Genomic DNA, 17,390 nt, shown 5'->3' with positions numbered 1-17,390 from the left:
GACGAGAGGGTGGACCCTAATACAGTTCTAACAAGAAGTATCCAGTTAAGGTCTCACCTTAGGTGTCCTTTACTAGCTATTGATGCGTCAGGCTTCCGAGTTCCATTCCGTGCAGCTTCTTGTTGCTCAATTACCTTTGACTCAAAGTATTCAAGCCAAGCAGCAGCATCCTGCATTCAGAAAAGGCTAAAAGATTATGAATACCCCATAAGTCCTTGTCTAGGAAAATCTGGGTGCCTATTTCTCCTTCATATAAAGCCACCTAGTTCGTTCTAGGTGGCCAGACTTTTCGTTTTATATGTCACAAAGGAGGGAATGTTTTCTTTACAAAATAAAGGAACTGGTATGTTCTAAAAAAAACTACACAGGTGTCATCTTGGACAATGAAATGCTCTATAATGTACATTTTGACTAATGACTAAATCTGTATAGTAATATGCAACTCACCACAGTTGCCTTTTGCTTAGACATTTGAAGCACCCCCATATATAATTAGTGGTACCATTTTATTGAGTTTTTCCTATTTTTCTTCTGCTTGTGGTTAACTATAAATGATTCTACCACTCTCATCAACAAAAGCATCATTTCTAGTGGGAAACATGTAATAATTGAAGGACAACCAAGGTATCTACCTATATTCGTGTGGAGTATAGAGGACCGTTTAAAGGGAGTAATTCCATTAACAGAGTTTGTTGGAGATACTTCTGATGACTATATAGTGACATTATTCTTATCTGACCAATTTCATTATTAAGTTAATACAAGTAGTGAAGCAATGTTTAAAATGCCCTCTAATTGGAGGCAGCACTTTTTGTGCATGTCAATAATCATATTTCAAGAAAGCATACCTGAGTTCTTAGATCATCTGGTCCAAGCTTTGCACGAAGGATTTGCAAGGTTGTTTGCTCATGCTGGACACTCAAGGAATATGCTTCCATCAACGAGAGAGCTATGGCTATAGCATGGTAGCTGGCAGCAGTCTACAGATTGCAGAAAATAAAATAATAAATCAACTGAAAATTCTAGAATCAATAAAAAAATGTCCTTGCAAGGACACATAATATTCCACGCACACTACATATATATAATTGTTACCTGTATATGATCAGGCCCTAGTAATTTCTGGTTGCATTTTAAAGCTTTGTGCAAGTATCTTAGAGCTACATGCACATTGCCCAATCCTTCTTCCATCATAGCTACATTGATATATGTAGCAGCTGTATTTGGATGAGATGGCCCGCACGTAAGATGCAGAAGATATAGCGCACGCTTGACATACCTAATTTACACCAGTAGTCAATATTTGCAGATACTGTTGCAGTTAATTTAAAATCATCAGAACTGCACATTCTACAAGGACTATCAAACAAACAAGTACAATCCACTTATGTTTAAAAAAAAAACTTCCATTTTCAGATATTTGAGCTTTAGCAGAACATAACAAATATCATAAAGAAAAATAAATGACCTAACTAAACAAAAAAATGATAGAAGAAAAAAGATGACTCTTCTCTTTCATCCTTTCTCAAAAAATGAAAAAAAAATGTTTGTGGATTAACATATTTGTAAAGGAATCATCATCTGCGACTTCACTTACAACGTGTATTGCATGCCATGATAACATTATTGAATAAATTCAAGTTTCACATATTATTCCATTTCCAACAATCTGTGTATGAACTATCATTTTAAATTTTGATTCACTTCAAATATAAAAATGTAGCAACAAAGAGAGAACCAAATATGCATATTGATGTGACAATTTTTTGAACAGAAAATCTATACTACGAGTAACAGAAACAAATCAATGCATGCTTGACAGAAATAACAAATATGTTTCATTGTCTCTTGCCAAATATCATTAACACCATATGAATAAACTAGATAGAATACTAACGCCCAACCTAGATCTTGAAGATAGTGAGAGATACAGTATTAACCTAAAAGGAATATTGTGGTCCTTTAGGCTATTATTAATTTATTATGAAACTATAGATGACATTCATGAAACAGAAAATGAAAGAATGCTATAGATGTGCCTTTACTTTAGGGCCAATTCTGTATGTTGCAGACGGTAGTAGAACACAGCAAGGTCTCCATAACTCTTCATAGTATCAGGGTGGTCAAGTCCAAGTTCTCTCTCATTGATGTCTAGGGCCTTTTGCTGATAAATAGTAGCCTGCAGTATTTCTTTTAACATGTCAAATGCTAGAACAGAACACTGTCACAAAGCTTATTATCTAGTATCTATAGAAACATTGGCCTTAAAATCATCAATTGATTAGTCATTACATGCTCTATGGTACTTCGTCTCACCATACACATCTAACACAAATTCTCCTTAAAAGAAATCATATTTATTTTACTTTCCTGAAATGTATCATGTCATGTCTTTAGTGCTATGATTAGTTTATTTCTTTAACATATTGTGCAAGCACTAAGCATATATAATCATTGTTTTGAACCATGCTTAGCTGTAGCCACCTGAATTGTCTGAAAACCTTTAGCAGTTTATTAAATGATCTGATTTGTTTACAACTGCAACACAATATACCTGATTAAAATCACCAGTATGGTACAAAACAACAGCTAGCAGACTATAAGCTCCAGCTGTCATTCGGTGGTAGGGACCACATACAGTTATGAGCTTGGAAAGAGCCTGTATTGTCGTAGAGAAAATACAAATCAGTGAATATTTTATGAAAAAAGATGTGACATTTACACGTGATTTAAGAAAGATACCTTGGTCCCATAATTGACAGCATCTTCAAGTTTACCCTTGTCAAGGGCAGTTTTAGAGGATTCTAGCAGTTGCCTACCATCTGCAGATGAGCATGCAACTTGCTGCATATTATGGAAAAATCAAGTTAGTTGCATTTTTATGTTATTTCCTGTCAAGCCTAACAAAACATTTCATCAAAGAAACAATATAACTGATTAGATATGATGAACCCAATTAATTTCAGAAGGATAATAACCCTATCTTGCAAACTTTACCTTATGTACAGGTACCAGGCTAATAATGTCCTGCTTATGGAATGGGAAAGAGCAATCCATAATGAAATCTCGGGGTGCAAAATCAATGCCCACCTAAAAGCAATGATTATCCTCAATTAAAGCACACCACATCAGGATGTATTTTTTTTAATAAAAACGATAAAAATATTAACTTTTACCTTATGGCACAGTCCTCTAAGGACAGCATATTTCCTCACATCATGGTAATGTTTCTCCGTGAGCTCAAATTCATATCTCTTTTTCAAGAAGATCACCAGCCATCTCCATACTAGGGGATGCACATTAGGAGAACTTCCAGAGACATCAGATTCAGGGACACCAAGCAATAAGTTCAACGCTGCAGCTATTGTTAGTGCTAATTGTCGAATGTCTGAAATAGCAGCAATCACAGAACGGACGATATGCTTGAAAGCACGCACTATCATCTCATGCACACATAGGGACTGAACATGTGAAAGCTTCTCTGAAAGCTTGACCTATACAGATAGTTATCTAGTCAGCATTTACAAAGAAATTGGAAATTCTATCAAACATAAAACAGAATTTGAAACTTACAACTCGTCCTAGAGAACGCATCTGTAAGCCTCTGGTATGCATGAAATCAGTCAAAGTCCTACCGTCAACAGGTGAAAGTTCCAGAGAACCAAAATCAGCAACCTGAATATATTCTTTGATTAGTTATTAGGCTTCTGACTAAAAAGATAAATATAAAATTACACCCATGGAAATCTATCACTAGGGCGGACCCAATGTCGGAGGCTGCCACATGAGTGAGAAGAGATAAAGCAAGGCAAACTTTTCCCTGCAAATGCAGAGAGGCTTTTCCGAATCCGAGACCTGGTGACTTTAGTAAGACGCTCTCACTATTGCACCAGACCTGCCCTCCTAAAATCTATCACTTGTAATGCCACAAAACTTGACCACAGGAGAAGGTGTTCCCTTGGGTTTGTCATAAAACTCATAATCTCAGTTATTAATACATACCAGCTTAGGAAGTGCAACTTCATCATAGTACTTCAGAGCCATCTCAATCAACTCAGGTGGTGACTGTACAATAAACAAGGTTACTCTACAGTCTTCATGGAAATTATAATACAATGAACATTTGCACGACAAAGATTGTTTTACCATTCAACAGTTAAACACGATACAAATAAAGCTAAGTTGATTTTTCAGTTGTATTGATTATTGAAAAAGAGATGCATCACCTTCTGGTGGAGCCCAGTTTCAGATTCTTTCAACCTGGTAAAAGCAGATTCTGGTAATAAATCCTTCAGCAGATTTTCATTCTCAGAAGCACTGGACTCTCCTTGAGGCAATTTAACATCTGATGGCTTATCTTTCTGGCTTTCTGCAGAGCTTTTGGGTCCCGCTGAGGAACCCAGGTCAGCAGAATCAACATTTTTTGCATTCTTAAGAGCTTTGAGAGGCTTCCCTAGCCCTTCAATCTTTGGTTCTTTAGATTTGTCCAGTGTTTTTTTCTTATCCTTCTCACCACCTTGCTTTTTATCCTTATCAGAATTTTTCTGATCCTGCAAATGCTGAACCCAGCAGGCACCAAGTTCCCATCTCATAAATGAATGTTTTACATTTTCCTCTTCCTCAAGCTTTTGAAGACTTTCCTTCAATAACTTCTCAACAAAAGTTTGTGCCGCAATTAGTTCTTCCTGCCTATGATTTTGTGAAAGGTTTGATATCTTTTTCTCCCCGGTAGAGGTGGCTTCATTAAGGAGCATCCTCAAACTAAACAAATGAGCAGCTCATCAACAAAAGACAAATATAGGATGAAGCACAAACAAAATCTAGAGAATAACATAGAAGCATTGTTGTGCTCTTGTTATTAACCTGTTAATGTTCAATGCATGTGCACCCCCTTCAGGTTGATCTGCGATATTCATAGGCTTGATAGAAGCATTTACTTTGGTTTTGTCGATGTTGTCCACCTTTGCTACTGCAACATATCCACAATATCTAAGGTTGATAATGCCCAAACTGTCGACATCCTGCAACATTAGAGAGAAAAATAAGGAATTGCTATAGTTTGTGCAGAATATGAACAAGGCAACTTAATTTAGAACCCTTACATGAGCAGCTGTGTTTTCATCTGCAGTTATTCCTTTCAAAAGGTTTCTTTCCGCAAGATCCTTAGAGTCCATTCCTGTGGCTCTGTTTCCATCTATCTTAGTGTCCATCTTGCAGCTTGCATCTGAAGAATCTCTTGTGACAGTGATGCTAAAATGTCCCACTGTCTCAGAATACAAGACTTCATCTATATTGGTTGATGCCGATAACTCTGTACCCTCCATTACATGCCTTACTGCTGCAATAGCCCGAAAGATGGCAACATCTACAAAGAGGCTGTGAAGTAGGAATGCTCTCCTGTCACGGAGTTCCCTCTCCTCAGCAGTTTTGCAAGGCATGGATGTGAGATAGAGAAATTCATCTGCCCATGGCACCATGTCGCTCTTTCCATCCCTTCCCCAACCACCTCCACTGCCTCCCCATGTTTCATCCTCAGCAGGAAGAGGAGGAAACGTTGATGGTGACTGCGCAGCAATTGGAGGAACAAGCCATGTATTTGCACGAAACCCATAAGGAAAATTTCCAAACTGCAATGTACGAGCGACACCAACTAAGTAAGGACATAACAATCGAATAGGAGAAATGTTTATATCAAAAAAAAAAATCTAAACTGTGATGTAAGAAAGATACCAGCTAGGTAAAGGACATAAAAGTGGAATAGAAAAAAGAATTATCAAACAAAGATGCAATGTAGCTCAATATACTCCCTCCGGTCCAAATTATTGGTCGTTTTGGCTTTTCTATAGAAAAGCTACACCTAGATACAGAGTAAAAATTATGCTAGAAAAGGCAAAACAACCTATAATTTGGAAAGAAGGGAGCACTTGGGTACCAGAAAACTAGACTTATCCATGAGGATCCAACAATTTTGCAATAAATGAATGTTGAATTAAGGTGCTTCAACAAAAGTAAAAGGCTATGCAACCAATCTTGTTGGAACAGGTTTATGAAGGTACATGAGCATATCTATTCGAGCATTCAGCATCTGCTTACCAGCTGTGTGTTTGCTAGGGATTTCTAGTACAGGATCTTCTTAGGTTTGGGACTAACAACTCGAACTCCTGATCGGTCTGAATTATCTTTTGCGGAGTGGTGGAGTAGAGTGACCAAACACCTGATAAAACCTACGAGAAAGGGTGTAAACTCGCTGGTGATCGTGGGTGCTTCGTCGGTCTGAAAGCACATAAATGCTGTAATTTTTGAAGGGGCTCAGCCTTGCTTGCAGACAGCTGTTCGATCTTTTGAGGATGAGCGCCAACTATGGTGCTTTGTGGGAGCTAGAAGCTTGAAAGCTATATGTCAAGTTCTTCGAGCAGGCTAGTTGTCAATAAACTAGGAGTGGTTAGGTCTTGCCTATAGTGTGTGTGATTAGCTAAAATCAGTTTGTATCAAAGCAGCCCCTTTTCTAGATCCGGGGTGGGGGTGTAGCTTGTACCGGACTCTTTTTCCTCTCTTAATACAATGATACGCAGCTCTCCTGCGTATCGAGAAAAAATATATTTTCAAGTCGTCTACCTAATCATGATTAGTTGGCCTTATCGGTCCTATGGACACGATAAGGCTCCCCGACACGATCAAGTCGGCTACAAACCTAATCGTCCGACTGGACAGAGAATAATCAGTTAATCACGACTAGTCGTCCAACTAGGGTGGCCAACGACTAAGCCCGATGCGTTATGTCATGGCCTCTTGAGGAATTTTGGCCTAGACCCAATAGGGTTCAGAAACATGCAAGGAATACTAGAGTTGCAGGTCTAGATATTGTTGAAGAGGACAATGAGGAGATGGAGGAAAATAAACCAGCAACACATGGAGGAGAATATGATTCTGATGAGAAGGAGGAAGATGCTCATGCTGCAGTTGGGCCATCTATTGCAGCAGCAGCTGGAGATGGGAGAGAAGGCTTTCAATTGGATGATGATCTACTTGTTTAGTAGATGCTTCAAATATGAAATTTACGAATATCCTATTCTCTTTGTCATTTAGATGCATTTGAACTCTAAGTTGTTGCTGTTCTAGACTTTGATATGGTTCAATTATGTAATTTAGAGCTATAGACCAATTTACTTGGTTGTTGGTTGCATGGTCATATGGTTTAATATTTTTTACATGGTTGCTCGATCATATAGTTCAATTATCTATTTTGCTTGGTTGTTGCACTGCCCCTTCTTACTCATTTAATCCTTGTTTCAGGTACGAGAACTGCAACTCAGCAACATTGGGAGTGGGGCAACCAGCAACAACACCTTTATTACCCATCAAAAATCACAAGTAAGCACTAGCAATTGACCATCATTCTAAATACTAGGGGTGACTAGTCGCCCTAGTTGTCGAGTGTCTACTAGTCATCCTAGTCGACCTTATCGCCCCTAAGGTGACTAGGGTTGACTAGACGATTTAAAAACATTGTATACGAGTATAAAATCTATTCCTAGAAGAGCTCACAACCAAAAATTTTATTTTCTACTTGAAGTACAAGTACGAAGGGTAGGCCTGGTGCAATGGTGAGAGTTGTTTCACTGAGTCACCAGGCCATGGGTTTGAAGCAGCCTCTCTGCATTTATGGGGCAAGGCCTGCCTCGATTCCCTTCCCCAGACTCCACTAAGGTGGAAGCCTCTGGCACTAGGTCTGCCCTTTTAAAGTACATGTACATTAAAATTTAATTAGTTTTGTTTTAAATCAACCATACTACTATGATGCATGTCTGATCATATAACACAATTCAAATAGAATTAATGTGAATACTTTACAGGGGTGAACGCCTATAGTAGCTTTGGCGTAGAACTAGAATGCTAAACCAAAATACTCTAAGAATAAATGCATTAGAGCGAATAAAGGCTAAGAAGGCACTACTAGCCCTATGCTTGGGTTAATTCTACTTCCACACCCCTAATAATTTCCAACATCACAAACAAAATAACAAATGATGTAATAGCAAACCTTGTTTCGTTCCAAAAATGCCTTCATAAGATCTTCATAAGCCTAAAACATATCCAAACAACAAAAAGGGTAGCCATAAAGTTAGACATAATGAAAGAACTTAGCAACATGGAACATATCGGCAGTAGTATGACACATCAAGTATGATGAAAAATCTTGCAACTTATAATTTCCGGTGATTAGATGACTCGTGTTGAACTTTAGCATTTTGTGATTCCAATGTTTCTCACGACACGATCATAAAAGAAGTGCAGATATCGAATTTACTTTCTGCAACAGCATGTCCACATTAGTATTAAAACAGCATCAGGCATAAACGAATTGCTTTTGATCTGCAACAGCATGTCCACAGAACGTTTTATCATGATAAACCTAAAATTATGCCTGTTCGGTATATTTCGATACTGAGAAAGACACATACTCTTCACATACAGATATCAGTCATTTTAATCATAATGAAGTAGATCCTCAAATCCTCCTTGAATTATGAATATGATTCAGAAAATAGTAATAAGTAATAACTCCAAGGTGGGCACTGAATAACAAGGTCAAATATCTTCAGCATTCGAAGTACTATTAGCAATAATGAAAAAAAATCCAGAAGTTCAAGGAGATAGACTAACATTGTCAAATGCTCTACTAAGATGCCTCAGAAGATCGACTAGGTTGTGGCACAAGACTCGCTGCTTTCCTAGACTGAAGAATCCCTTTCGCCGAGCTTCAACAACAAGGAACTTCCCACTACATAGCTTTGCCTGAAAAGCACCGGATGGTTCTCTAATTAAGGCCGCTAACCACATACTAACAAAAAAAACGAGGCATTCTAGCACAAATGAGCCAAAAGAAGATGCAACTTATTAGCCATTTTACCTCAAGAAAGAACAGATGGTCATCCGAAGGCTGTTCCTCCTGTCGAGGCTGCAACACTCGCCTTACAACTGAAATTAATCAAGAACTTTACGTAAATGCAACATATCGTGGGTGCTACACGTCTTCACTCCAATAACCCATGCGTGCTTCGGATTGCAGATAAAGAGATGCTGCCACTTACATTGGAGTGGCGGCGTGAGGTTGGCTAGTGAGAAGAACTCGTAGAAGGCGCCGAGGCGAGGGCACGCGCCGCTCATCTCGGCCTCCAGCTCTACCGCAGCCGCGGACTCCTTGGCTGCTGCCTCCTTTGCGGCTGACGACTCCTTCGCGGCAGCGGAGGACGGCGAGGCCGGCGGCGGTGAGGCCGTGCGGCGCCCACCCGAGGAGGCGGATGCGACGGCCTTGGATGTGGAGCTGGAGCTGGATGTCTCCTTAGCGGCATCGGCGTCCTTGGGGGACGGCGGAGGAGGAGGTGGCGGCGCTGGGCCGAAGCAGGTGGTGCAAGCGACGATGTCCAGCAGACGCCGGACATGCTCGACCGCGCTCTCCTCGCTGTACTCCTCTGCATTTTTAAATTATTATTACTATATATGTCCGAGGCGGCCAGGCGGAGAGCAGTGGAGCGACACGTTTGTTTCGGATTATAATCTCTCTAAATTATATAATCCAGCGCAAATAATCCAACATGTAAACAAACACCTAGATTATGGGTTCAGATTATATAATCTAAAGTCCAGATTATGAGAATCTCATAATCTCCTCAAGAGTAGCTTATTTGAGGTTATTTTGAGAAAAGACCTACTACCCATGGTTATGTAAATAGAAATTACAATATATACCATTCTTTTTTCCTCACCTCAAATAAATAAATGAGGGTACTGTTGTGTTTATGAATAATCTATATTTGTATAATCTAGACTACCAAACAACTACATGTAGATTATAATATGTCTAGATTATAATCTAGATTATATAATTTAGATTATAATCCAGGTTATATAATCTATAAGCTGAAACAAACAGGCCCTTAGACTCTAAATATAATTACTGTTATTTATAAACACTACATGTGTTTAGAGATGGCCAAACGGGCCGCCCGGCCTGGCCTGGCCCGGGCCCGGTGAAGCCCGGCCTGTTTTGGGCCTGGCCCGCCAGGCACGTTTAGAAAACCAGGCTGGGCCGTCTAAGCACACGGGCTCAATTTTCTGTTCGAGCCCGGTCCGCAGCGGGCCTAAACAGGCCGGTCCGTTTAGCACAAAAAAGTGGGCCGAAAAGCGGGCTATGCGGGTCAGTAAGCACGTTTTAGTGTAAAAAAAGCGGTCTTAGAGGTAAACGGACCGTGCCGGGCTAGCCCACCGTGCCTAGTTTTCTGCCCGAGCCCGGCCCGCTTGTTCGTATTGGACCGGCCCAGGCCCGCATAGAACCGAGCCGTGTCAGACTTGGACCGGGCCAAACAACGGACCGGGCCAAACAACGGGTTTCGTGCTGGGCTCGCGGACCTCCTGCTTATTGGTCATCTATACATGTGTTATGGTGGTTAGCTTCAAATTTCTAAAGTAAGAGGCATAGATTCGAGTGCGCTGTGTGGGCGTTGAGCATGGCAGGAATAAAACCGCGGTAGCAACAATTACCCATACTAGGTTTTTAATAGATTGGATATAAATATAGATATACATTATTATCGCTAGTATTTCGAGAATCCTTTGTGATCAAAGGGTATTTCGAGAAATTGAAACGGAAAAGGATACTCCCTGCGTTTAGATGTCTTGATTTTTTATAGATATATTAAGTTTATTATATATTTATATACAAGTGTATATCTAAATATATACTAAAATCTATATATCTAAAGATTTTAAATTGCCTTATCATTTAAAATGAGAAAAGGAGTAAGCAGTTAGCCGGAGATTTATTGACAAGGGTTTTCTATATATTTCTTTATCATAGAATTTGATCACGAAGAAACCATGATTTTTTTAATGGAATAAGTCTACATAACCTCCTAACATTTAAAGGATGATCTACTTCACTCACTCACATTCAAAATCAGTTGTTTAATCCATCAACTTTATAAAACCAGACAAATAACACTTTAGACAGTTTTAGTTGGTGCTTTATGATGTGACACTCATTTAAGTGGCATCAATTTTAGAAAAATTAGGGAAAATATAATATTTAATTTTCATTTTTTTGTAAAGTTATGTAAATTTTGGTCACTAGTACAAGATAGAATTGAAAAAGATAAAATCGGTGTCACTTAAATCAGTGTCATGTCATTAAAACCACTAACTAAAACTGTATAAGGGGTTATTTGTCTTGTTTTGTAATGGTGAGGAGTTAAACCACCCATTTTGAAGATGAGCGGGTGAAGTAGACCACCTTCTAAGGGGGTGTTTGGGATGACTCTAGGTTCCATCTCCAGTGTGGAGCTATAATTTATAATATCAATTTAATTAGTTTTAAAAATATTTTTATATAAATAAAATGACTTACCTAAATGTTTTCTAAAGGTTTACAACTTCAACTCCACCATTTTCTAGAACACCTAATGACATGCTCCATCAACTCTATCAAATTTTCTAGAGCTAGAGCTGTCACAAATAAGACCTAAAGATCAGGAGTCATGTAGACTTTATATCTCTTAAGCATGGAATTTGATCATGAAGAAAAACAAGGATATATTCAAAGTTTATGGAAAAAATATCTAAACTACTTTTAGTTCTTGGTATTTTCAACAGTTAAATATTTTGAACGTTTTAAACGTTTCCATTTATTCAGTATGAGTAATTCAAGAAAACAAAATAAAAAAACCCAACAATTAATTCTATAGTGCCTTGTCTATACCAATATATAATCCATCGGTTTAAACTTTGCAAAACCCGCCAAACCAAATCATCCCACACTCATAATCTCCATTAAATCCACAGAACAAATTACACCTGGACTTAACACACCAGCAAACCCAATTGTTTAGATCGCTGAATAACCCCCTCAGCCATACCCACTTAGATCAAATGAATAATATTATTTGGATCATCACTCATCTCTCCCCCTCACCCGTGACCCCGCACCCCGGCCTCCCCGCTCCTTCGCATCCTCGCTGCCTCCTTCCCCTCACTCGCGCCGCTGACGCCGGCCTCTCCCCTTTTCTCCATATGATCATGGCGTTAGTGTGATATCCTGGCCCCTGTGATGGTGATATCCTGACCCAAGGATTAATAGAATTAATAGAGTATCCATACCAACAAGGTGTGTCTTCTTTTTCGGAAGCCTATCTCGAAAGTACCTCCAAGTTAAGCGTGCTTGGATTGGAGCAATTTGGGATGGGTGACCGACCGGAAAGTTTTCTCGGGTGCGCATGAGTGAGGACAAAGTATGCACAAAAGACTCGTGTTGGTCTGTGGTGACGATATATGATCCTAGAGAGCTGCCAGGAGTAAGTACCACTGGTCCAGGGATTGGACGGGGTGTTACAAGTGGTATCAGAGCCAACCCTCGTTGTTTCACGGGCGTGTGTGGGTTAGGGGGTTCAGGTATATGGCGCATGTGGGCCCGGAGTGATGGCATATGACGACACTAGACACAGACGTGGCTAAGAGGGGAGGTTCCTGGTTTGGGGTTGACCGACGAGGACGTCGGTCTTCTAAGGGGGGTGGATTGTGATATCCTGACCCCTGGGATGTGATATCCTGGCTCAAGGCTTAATAGAATTAATAGAGTATTTATACCAACAAGGTGCATCCTCTTTTTAGAAAGTCTATCTTGAAAGTACCTCCAAGTAAAACGTGCTTGGCTTGGAGCAATTTAGGATGAGTGACCGACAGGGAACTTTTCTCGGGTGCGCATGAGTGAGGATAAAGTGTGCACAAAAGACTTGTGTTGGTCTGTGAGGACGATATATGATCCTAGAGAGCTGTCAGGAGTAAGTACCGTTGGTTCAGGGATTAGACGGAGTGTTAAAGTTAGCACGGGCTATATGTTAGTTTGTCCAAAAAAAAGTGTCTATGTTTATACTTTTTGAAGATTTTTAAGATAAGTGGAGTCTATAGTTTTGCGATACATTACATATCACATTTGTAGATTTGTGTATTACTGATGTGCAACACCTTATACACATATTTCTGTGATAACACAACACATGAAATTTAGTTTTGTGATATAACTTCTTAAATGTATAGTTTTCTTTGAAAAAATAACTTGGTGAAATTTATTTTTTGAAAATATCTTGTAATTTGTGATGTTATCTCCGTCTCCAAAAAAGATACAAATCTAGGCATGATAAAAGTTAAGCACTTGTTAAGTTAATCAAGTTTATGAAAAGTAGCATCAAACTCTATATCTTCAAATAAATTTACTATAAGAATAAATTATATGATTAATCTAGTAGTATCAATTTGGCATTATAAATGCTAGTATCGTTTAAACAAATTTGATCCGACACTAAAATATGTAATTTCTTCATAAGTGAGGATTGTATTTCTTTCAGAAGACACTAGAATGGAGGGCGTCATGGTTTCTATGTACCTTCGACCAATGTGAGAGTGCAGGGTTTTAGTGTAGCAATGTCAGCGGCATCCTTCAACGCACCATCACGCATCTGCAAGCAAGCAAATTAAATAAGACGGATAATTACTGCACGCAATTTTAGAAATTTCAGAAATATACAAAATGACTGAAAGCGAAGAGTACACGTGACTCACACACCATTTTACCCTTAAGACCCGTTTTGATCCTTAGAATTGAATTCTATTTTAGTAATTATAATTTAGACATAGATTAATTAAGCTAATATAATTTTATACCGAATATATTTATATATTATTGTTGGCCATATATAAGAGATATTTATGTACTATATTTTTATTATAGGAGAGCGATACGAAAAACATGTTCTAAGTTATAGATTAGGAAACATAACTATTAGTGATACATGAAATTAATTCTCACCCCCGAATTTAGGATAGGCTTAAATCAAATCTTTGGAAAGTGATGAAATGTTAAATTCTAAATCAAATAACTTACTCTATTAAGTAAATTCCAATTCCTTGAAAAATGAAGAGATCCCTTAATTTAGCACAGTAACACAAGTTGAAAAAAAAACAGACATTTATTTCATGTTAGGCTGCTGTCTGCCGCGCCCATGACTAATTGGCATATAGTAGTACCTCATGTGTGAGAGAATAATTTGTGATGGCACACGTGGCGGTGTTGACGCAGAGCAGCCGCCTCACATCGATGATCCTGTCCGTTGAAATACCCTGGACAAAGAAGCACGCAAATATTGAGCAAACCTATGACTTGCAATAGAGAACATAACTCTATTCTCGCTATGCGTTTCAGTTCATGGGACAGATGAGAGAACCGAAACGAGAGGTTGAGCACAGCTAGAACGGTGTGGCAAGGACTCAGAAAACCATACCTTCAGAATGACATGAGACTGGTCCGGGAGGTTGACAGTGATGTCAATGGCCACAGGGAGAACTACAATAACCACGTACAAGACGGAATCAGATTGGTAAGCTGGAAACTAAACAATGCAAATGGTCGAGAGGAAACTAAAGCAAGCAAGTGATGAAGATCACAAAGGCATGCACTCACCTTTCTCATCTTTCTTCTTCTTCTCGCCCTTGGCCTTCCCACGCCTGCTCTTGGGCGCCATGCACGCGCGCGCCCAACGGCAAGCTCAGCTCAAGCTAGCAGCCCAGCTGCAGCTGCGCAACAGCACCAAGAAAATCAAAACTTTAAACAACACAAGCTCTGGAGGTCGTTTGCCACACACACAGACAGTTAGATATAGAATGGCCGTCGGGCATTTGGGTTTAAATTAACAAGAATAGTACCAGTGCAATCATGCATGGATCTGATTTACTTTCACTAGATACACCTTGGTTATATTAACATGCCTGTGTTCCAACCTTTCTATCTTCAGTCGCTGATAAAAAATAAAAAAAAACAGGAACGACACACCGGCACACCGCCTCTCTATCTTCAGAGCGGATTAAAAATGCTTAGCAAGCATCGTGGCCGCCAAACAGCCGAAAAGAAAAGGCACTCGCTTTGCTTCCTTCTATATATCACAATTAGTGCTATATATACGAGAGTTGGCATCATAATGACATGATGATGATATGATTGTTAGCAACAAGAAAGCGGTGGTGCTGCGCACTGCGCTACTAATGATATGATACTAATATATATGCATGTAACACGCCACCAGCTTACATGTGCATGTTTTCTCACGGTTATTCGGAAGAAACGTGCGTGCGCGCGGCACATGTTCTTGAGGAAGAGAGCGAGCGTGAAGAAACAGGAAGACTAGCTAGCTAGCTAGTCAAACTCAAACTGGGGAGATGTCCTTGACGTGTGGGCATGCCATGCCATGCCATGCCATGTTCATGGTAAAAGCTAGCCGTGACAGACAGAGAAACACTCGTCGTCATCTTTACATGTATCTGCCCGGCGCACGCCACGAATACTGACCAGAAAAAATACACACGTACGGTGAAGAGCAGCAGGCAACAGTTTTTGGAACGCCAGCTACCACCACCACACCAGGTGAGAGAGATGACTGACTGACTTAGCTTGTGCATGACAAAAGTGTGTGTGTGTATATATATTTAGGGGGGAGTAATTCAGAAAGTCGGTTCTGTAAGGGCCGACTAGCAGAAAAATGAACGGATAAGGTTTTCATGTGGAGCAGCGCAACCTGTGGACCAAGAGCGTTTGCCTTTCTGCAACCGAGATAGCGCCTGCCGACTGCCGACTGCCGAGCAGAGAAAGACTATTGGGAGGAACTGAACAGGGACGGGTTAGGCGGGCCTCGTAAGAGTTTTGCACACACGCACCTGAGTGACGCACGCACGCTACTAGCAGAGGTGCTCATCGTGAATTCACCCTTCTCACGCACCACCACCACCACCAGCAGCAGCTAGTATATGCGGCAACAGTAGCACTGTAACGTCACGCACACTTGCTGTTCTACTAGAGAACACGAGTTCTGACTTCTGAATGGCAGGCAGGCAGGCAGACACAGCAGCACCAGAGTGCAAGTAAGCAATTCGCTGGGAGAGAAGCAGAGCGGTGCGTGTTCATCTCCAGTGCTCGGTGCTCGCGGTCGTAGCACCAAAAAAAAAAACAGTACAGAGAAAGAAGAGCGAAATGGCTTGAGACGCCAAATAGAAAAAAAAAGGGGAGGCTCAAGAGTGTATACCAGTGGGCCGGCGCCCAGGTGCGTGCTGCCGCTCCTCCTCAGAAGCTGGACGACCTGGCTCAATGCAAAGTGTGGTTGTTGTACGAGGCGGAACCGACGCCGAGCAGCGGACGTACGTACGTGTTGCGTGGAGCGGGCACGGCTAGCTAGGTGGTGCTGCTCGAGGCAGCCATTATCGGGATAAGCTAGAGAGAGAGAAGGTTGCAGAGGGAACGAGAGGATAGAACAGGGAGCGAGAGGGGTGGGGAGCCCAGCTGGGAGGTGAGAAGCTGAGCAGAGCAGGGCAGAGGCGGAGGAAGTGGCAAGGCCAAGGAAGGGAGGGAGGGAGCGAGAATGATAGCGAGCAGGGGATTGATAAGGGTGGATTGGTGGAGATTCAGATAGGGTCCTGATTGGCCGCGTCTGCAGCTCGTGATATCCCTCTCTCTCGCGCGCGCGGACTCACTCACGGTGGGCCGGACCGGACCGGACGGGCCCAAGATCCCGCTCGGACGGGCCCATGCCGAGCCTCCTCCTTCCTCCCTCTGCTCCTCTCGCGGCTCGGCTATGTAGACATTGCTTCAACCCTTCCATCCATGGATAAGTGATGCGTGGTCCACCTGCTGCTCTTCCCTTCTTCGTCACCGTCGTCTTCTCTTGCTTTGGCAGGCAGCTCGATCGATCTATGAGCAGTGAGTATCGATCTATGAGCAGTGAGCTCCAAACATCTCCTCACTTTCGAACTATACGCGTCGTCGGCGAGTTTCAGAGGCGCCTGATGAGTAATAGTGTAATCAATGTGCATGTGGATGCACTGGGGGTGGGGTGGCCCTGGGGATCATTGCAGGGAGGTTTCACTCTGGTTGGCTCGCTCAATCTAGGAAGGGTGATGAACTGAAGAGGTGGAGCTTGTGCTCCTGTTGGATTCGTTTGATTGCTGCCTTGCTCCAAGTTCCAAAGGTATATTAAAAAACATTTAGGACTAGTTTGTAGGGATAACAATGGGTGGAGTCGGATGGAGCAAAAACCCGTCCGCGATCGCACCCGTGAAAACTATCAAAACTCGCCCATGATCGCATCCGCACTGCCATTCCATAACCGCACCCGAACACATTGGGGTTTCGGGGTCATCCACGGGTTTTATTGAGTGTACAATTTTATTGAGTGTACACTTTTAAATAATAACTAGGTATATACCCGTGCGTTGCTACGGATAGATCGTTGTTTAGTGATGCTATCAAGAATCAACTCAACAATTATAACAAATGTCGAAGTCTATTATTTCGAACA

General features: G+C 41.0%; 1 protein-coding gene across 1 annotated transcript; it reads right to left on the bottom strand.

Annotated features, from left to right (window-relative positions):
• Positions 1–8,503: 8,503 nt before the first annotated feature.
• LOC100272691 (uncharacterized) lies at positions 8,504–16,397 on the bottom strand. Its single transcript, NM_001147146.1, has 8 exons — positions 16,122–16,397; positions 14,510–14,622; positions 14,331–14,392; positions 14,077–14,169; positions 13,436–13,508; positions 9,093–9,473; positions 8,912–8,979; positions 8,504–8,796 (listed from the first exon to the last, which is right to left on the bottom strand). Exons 2-8 carry the CDS (start codon positions 14,568–14,570, stop codon positions 8,647–8,649), a joined length of 888 nt encoding a protein of 295 aa, NP_001140618.1. The 5' UTR covers positions 14,571–14,622; positions 16,122–16,397; the 3' UTR covers positions 8,504–8,646.
• Positions 16,398–17,390: the final 993 nt, after the last annotated feature.

Source organism: Zea mays, chromosome 7 (assembly GCF_902167145.1).
Source record: "Zea mays cultivar B73 chromosome 7, Zm-B73-REFERENCE-NAM-5.0, whole genome shotgun sequence".
Taxonomy (NCBI): Eukaryota; Viridiplantae; Streptophyta; class Magnoliopsida; order Poales; family Poaceae; genus Zea; species Zea mays.
This window is presented reverse-complemented; position numbering and strand designations above follow the sequence as displayed.

Bases quoted from the DNA above. Each gene is read 5' to 3' on its own strand.
- LOC100272691 (NM_001147146.1), bottom strand. From the start codon at position 14,570: ATGGCGCCCAAGAGCAGGCGTGGGAAGGCCAAGGGCGAGAAGAAGAAG. The intron at 14,170-14,330 runs GTATGGTTTTCT...TTCTTTGTCCAG, and splicing joins AGTCTCATGTCATTCTGAAG to GGTATTTCAACGGACAGGAT. The intron at 13,509-14,076 runs GTACTACTATAT...GCTTGCTTGCAG, and splicing joins ATTATTCTCTCACACATGAG to ATGCGTGATGGTGCGTTGAA.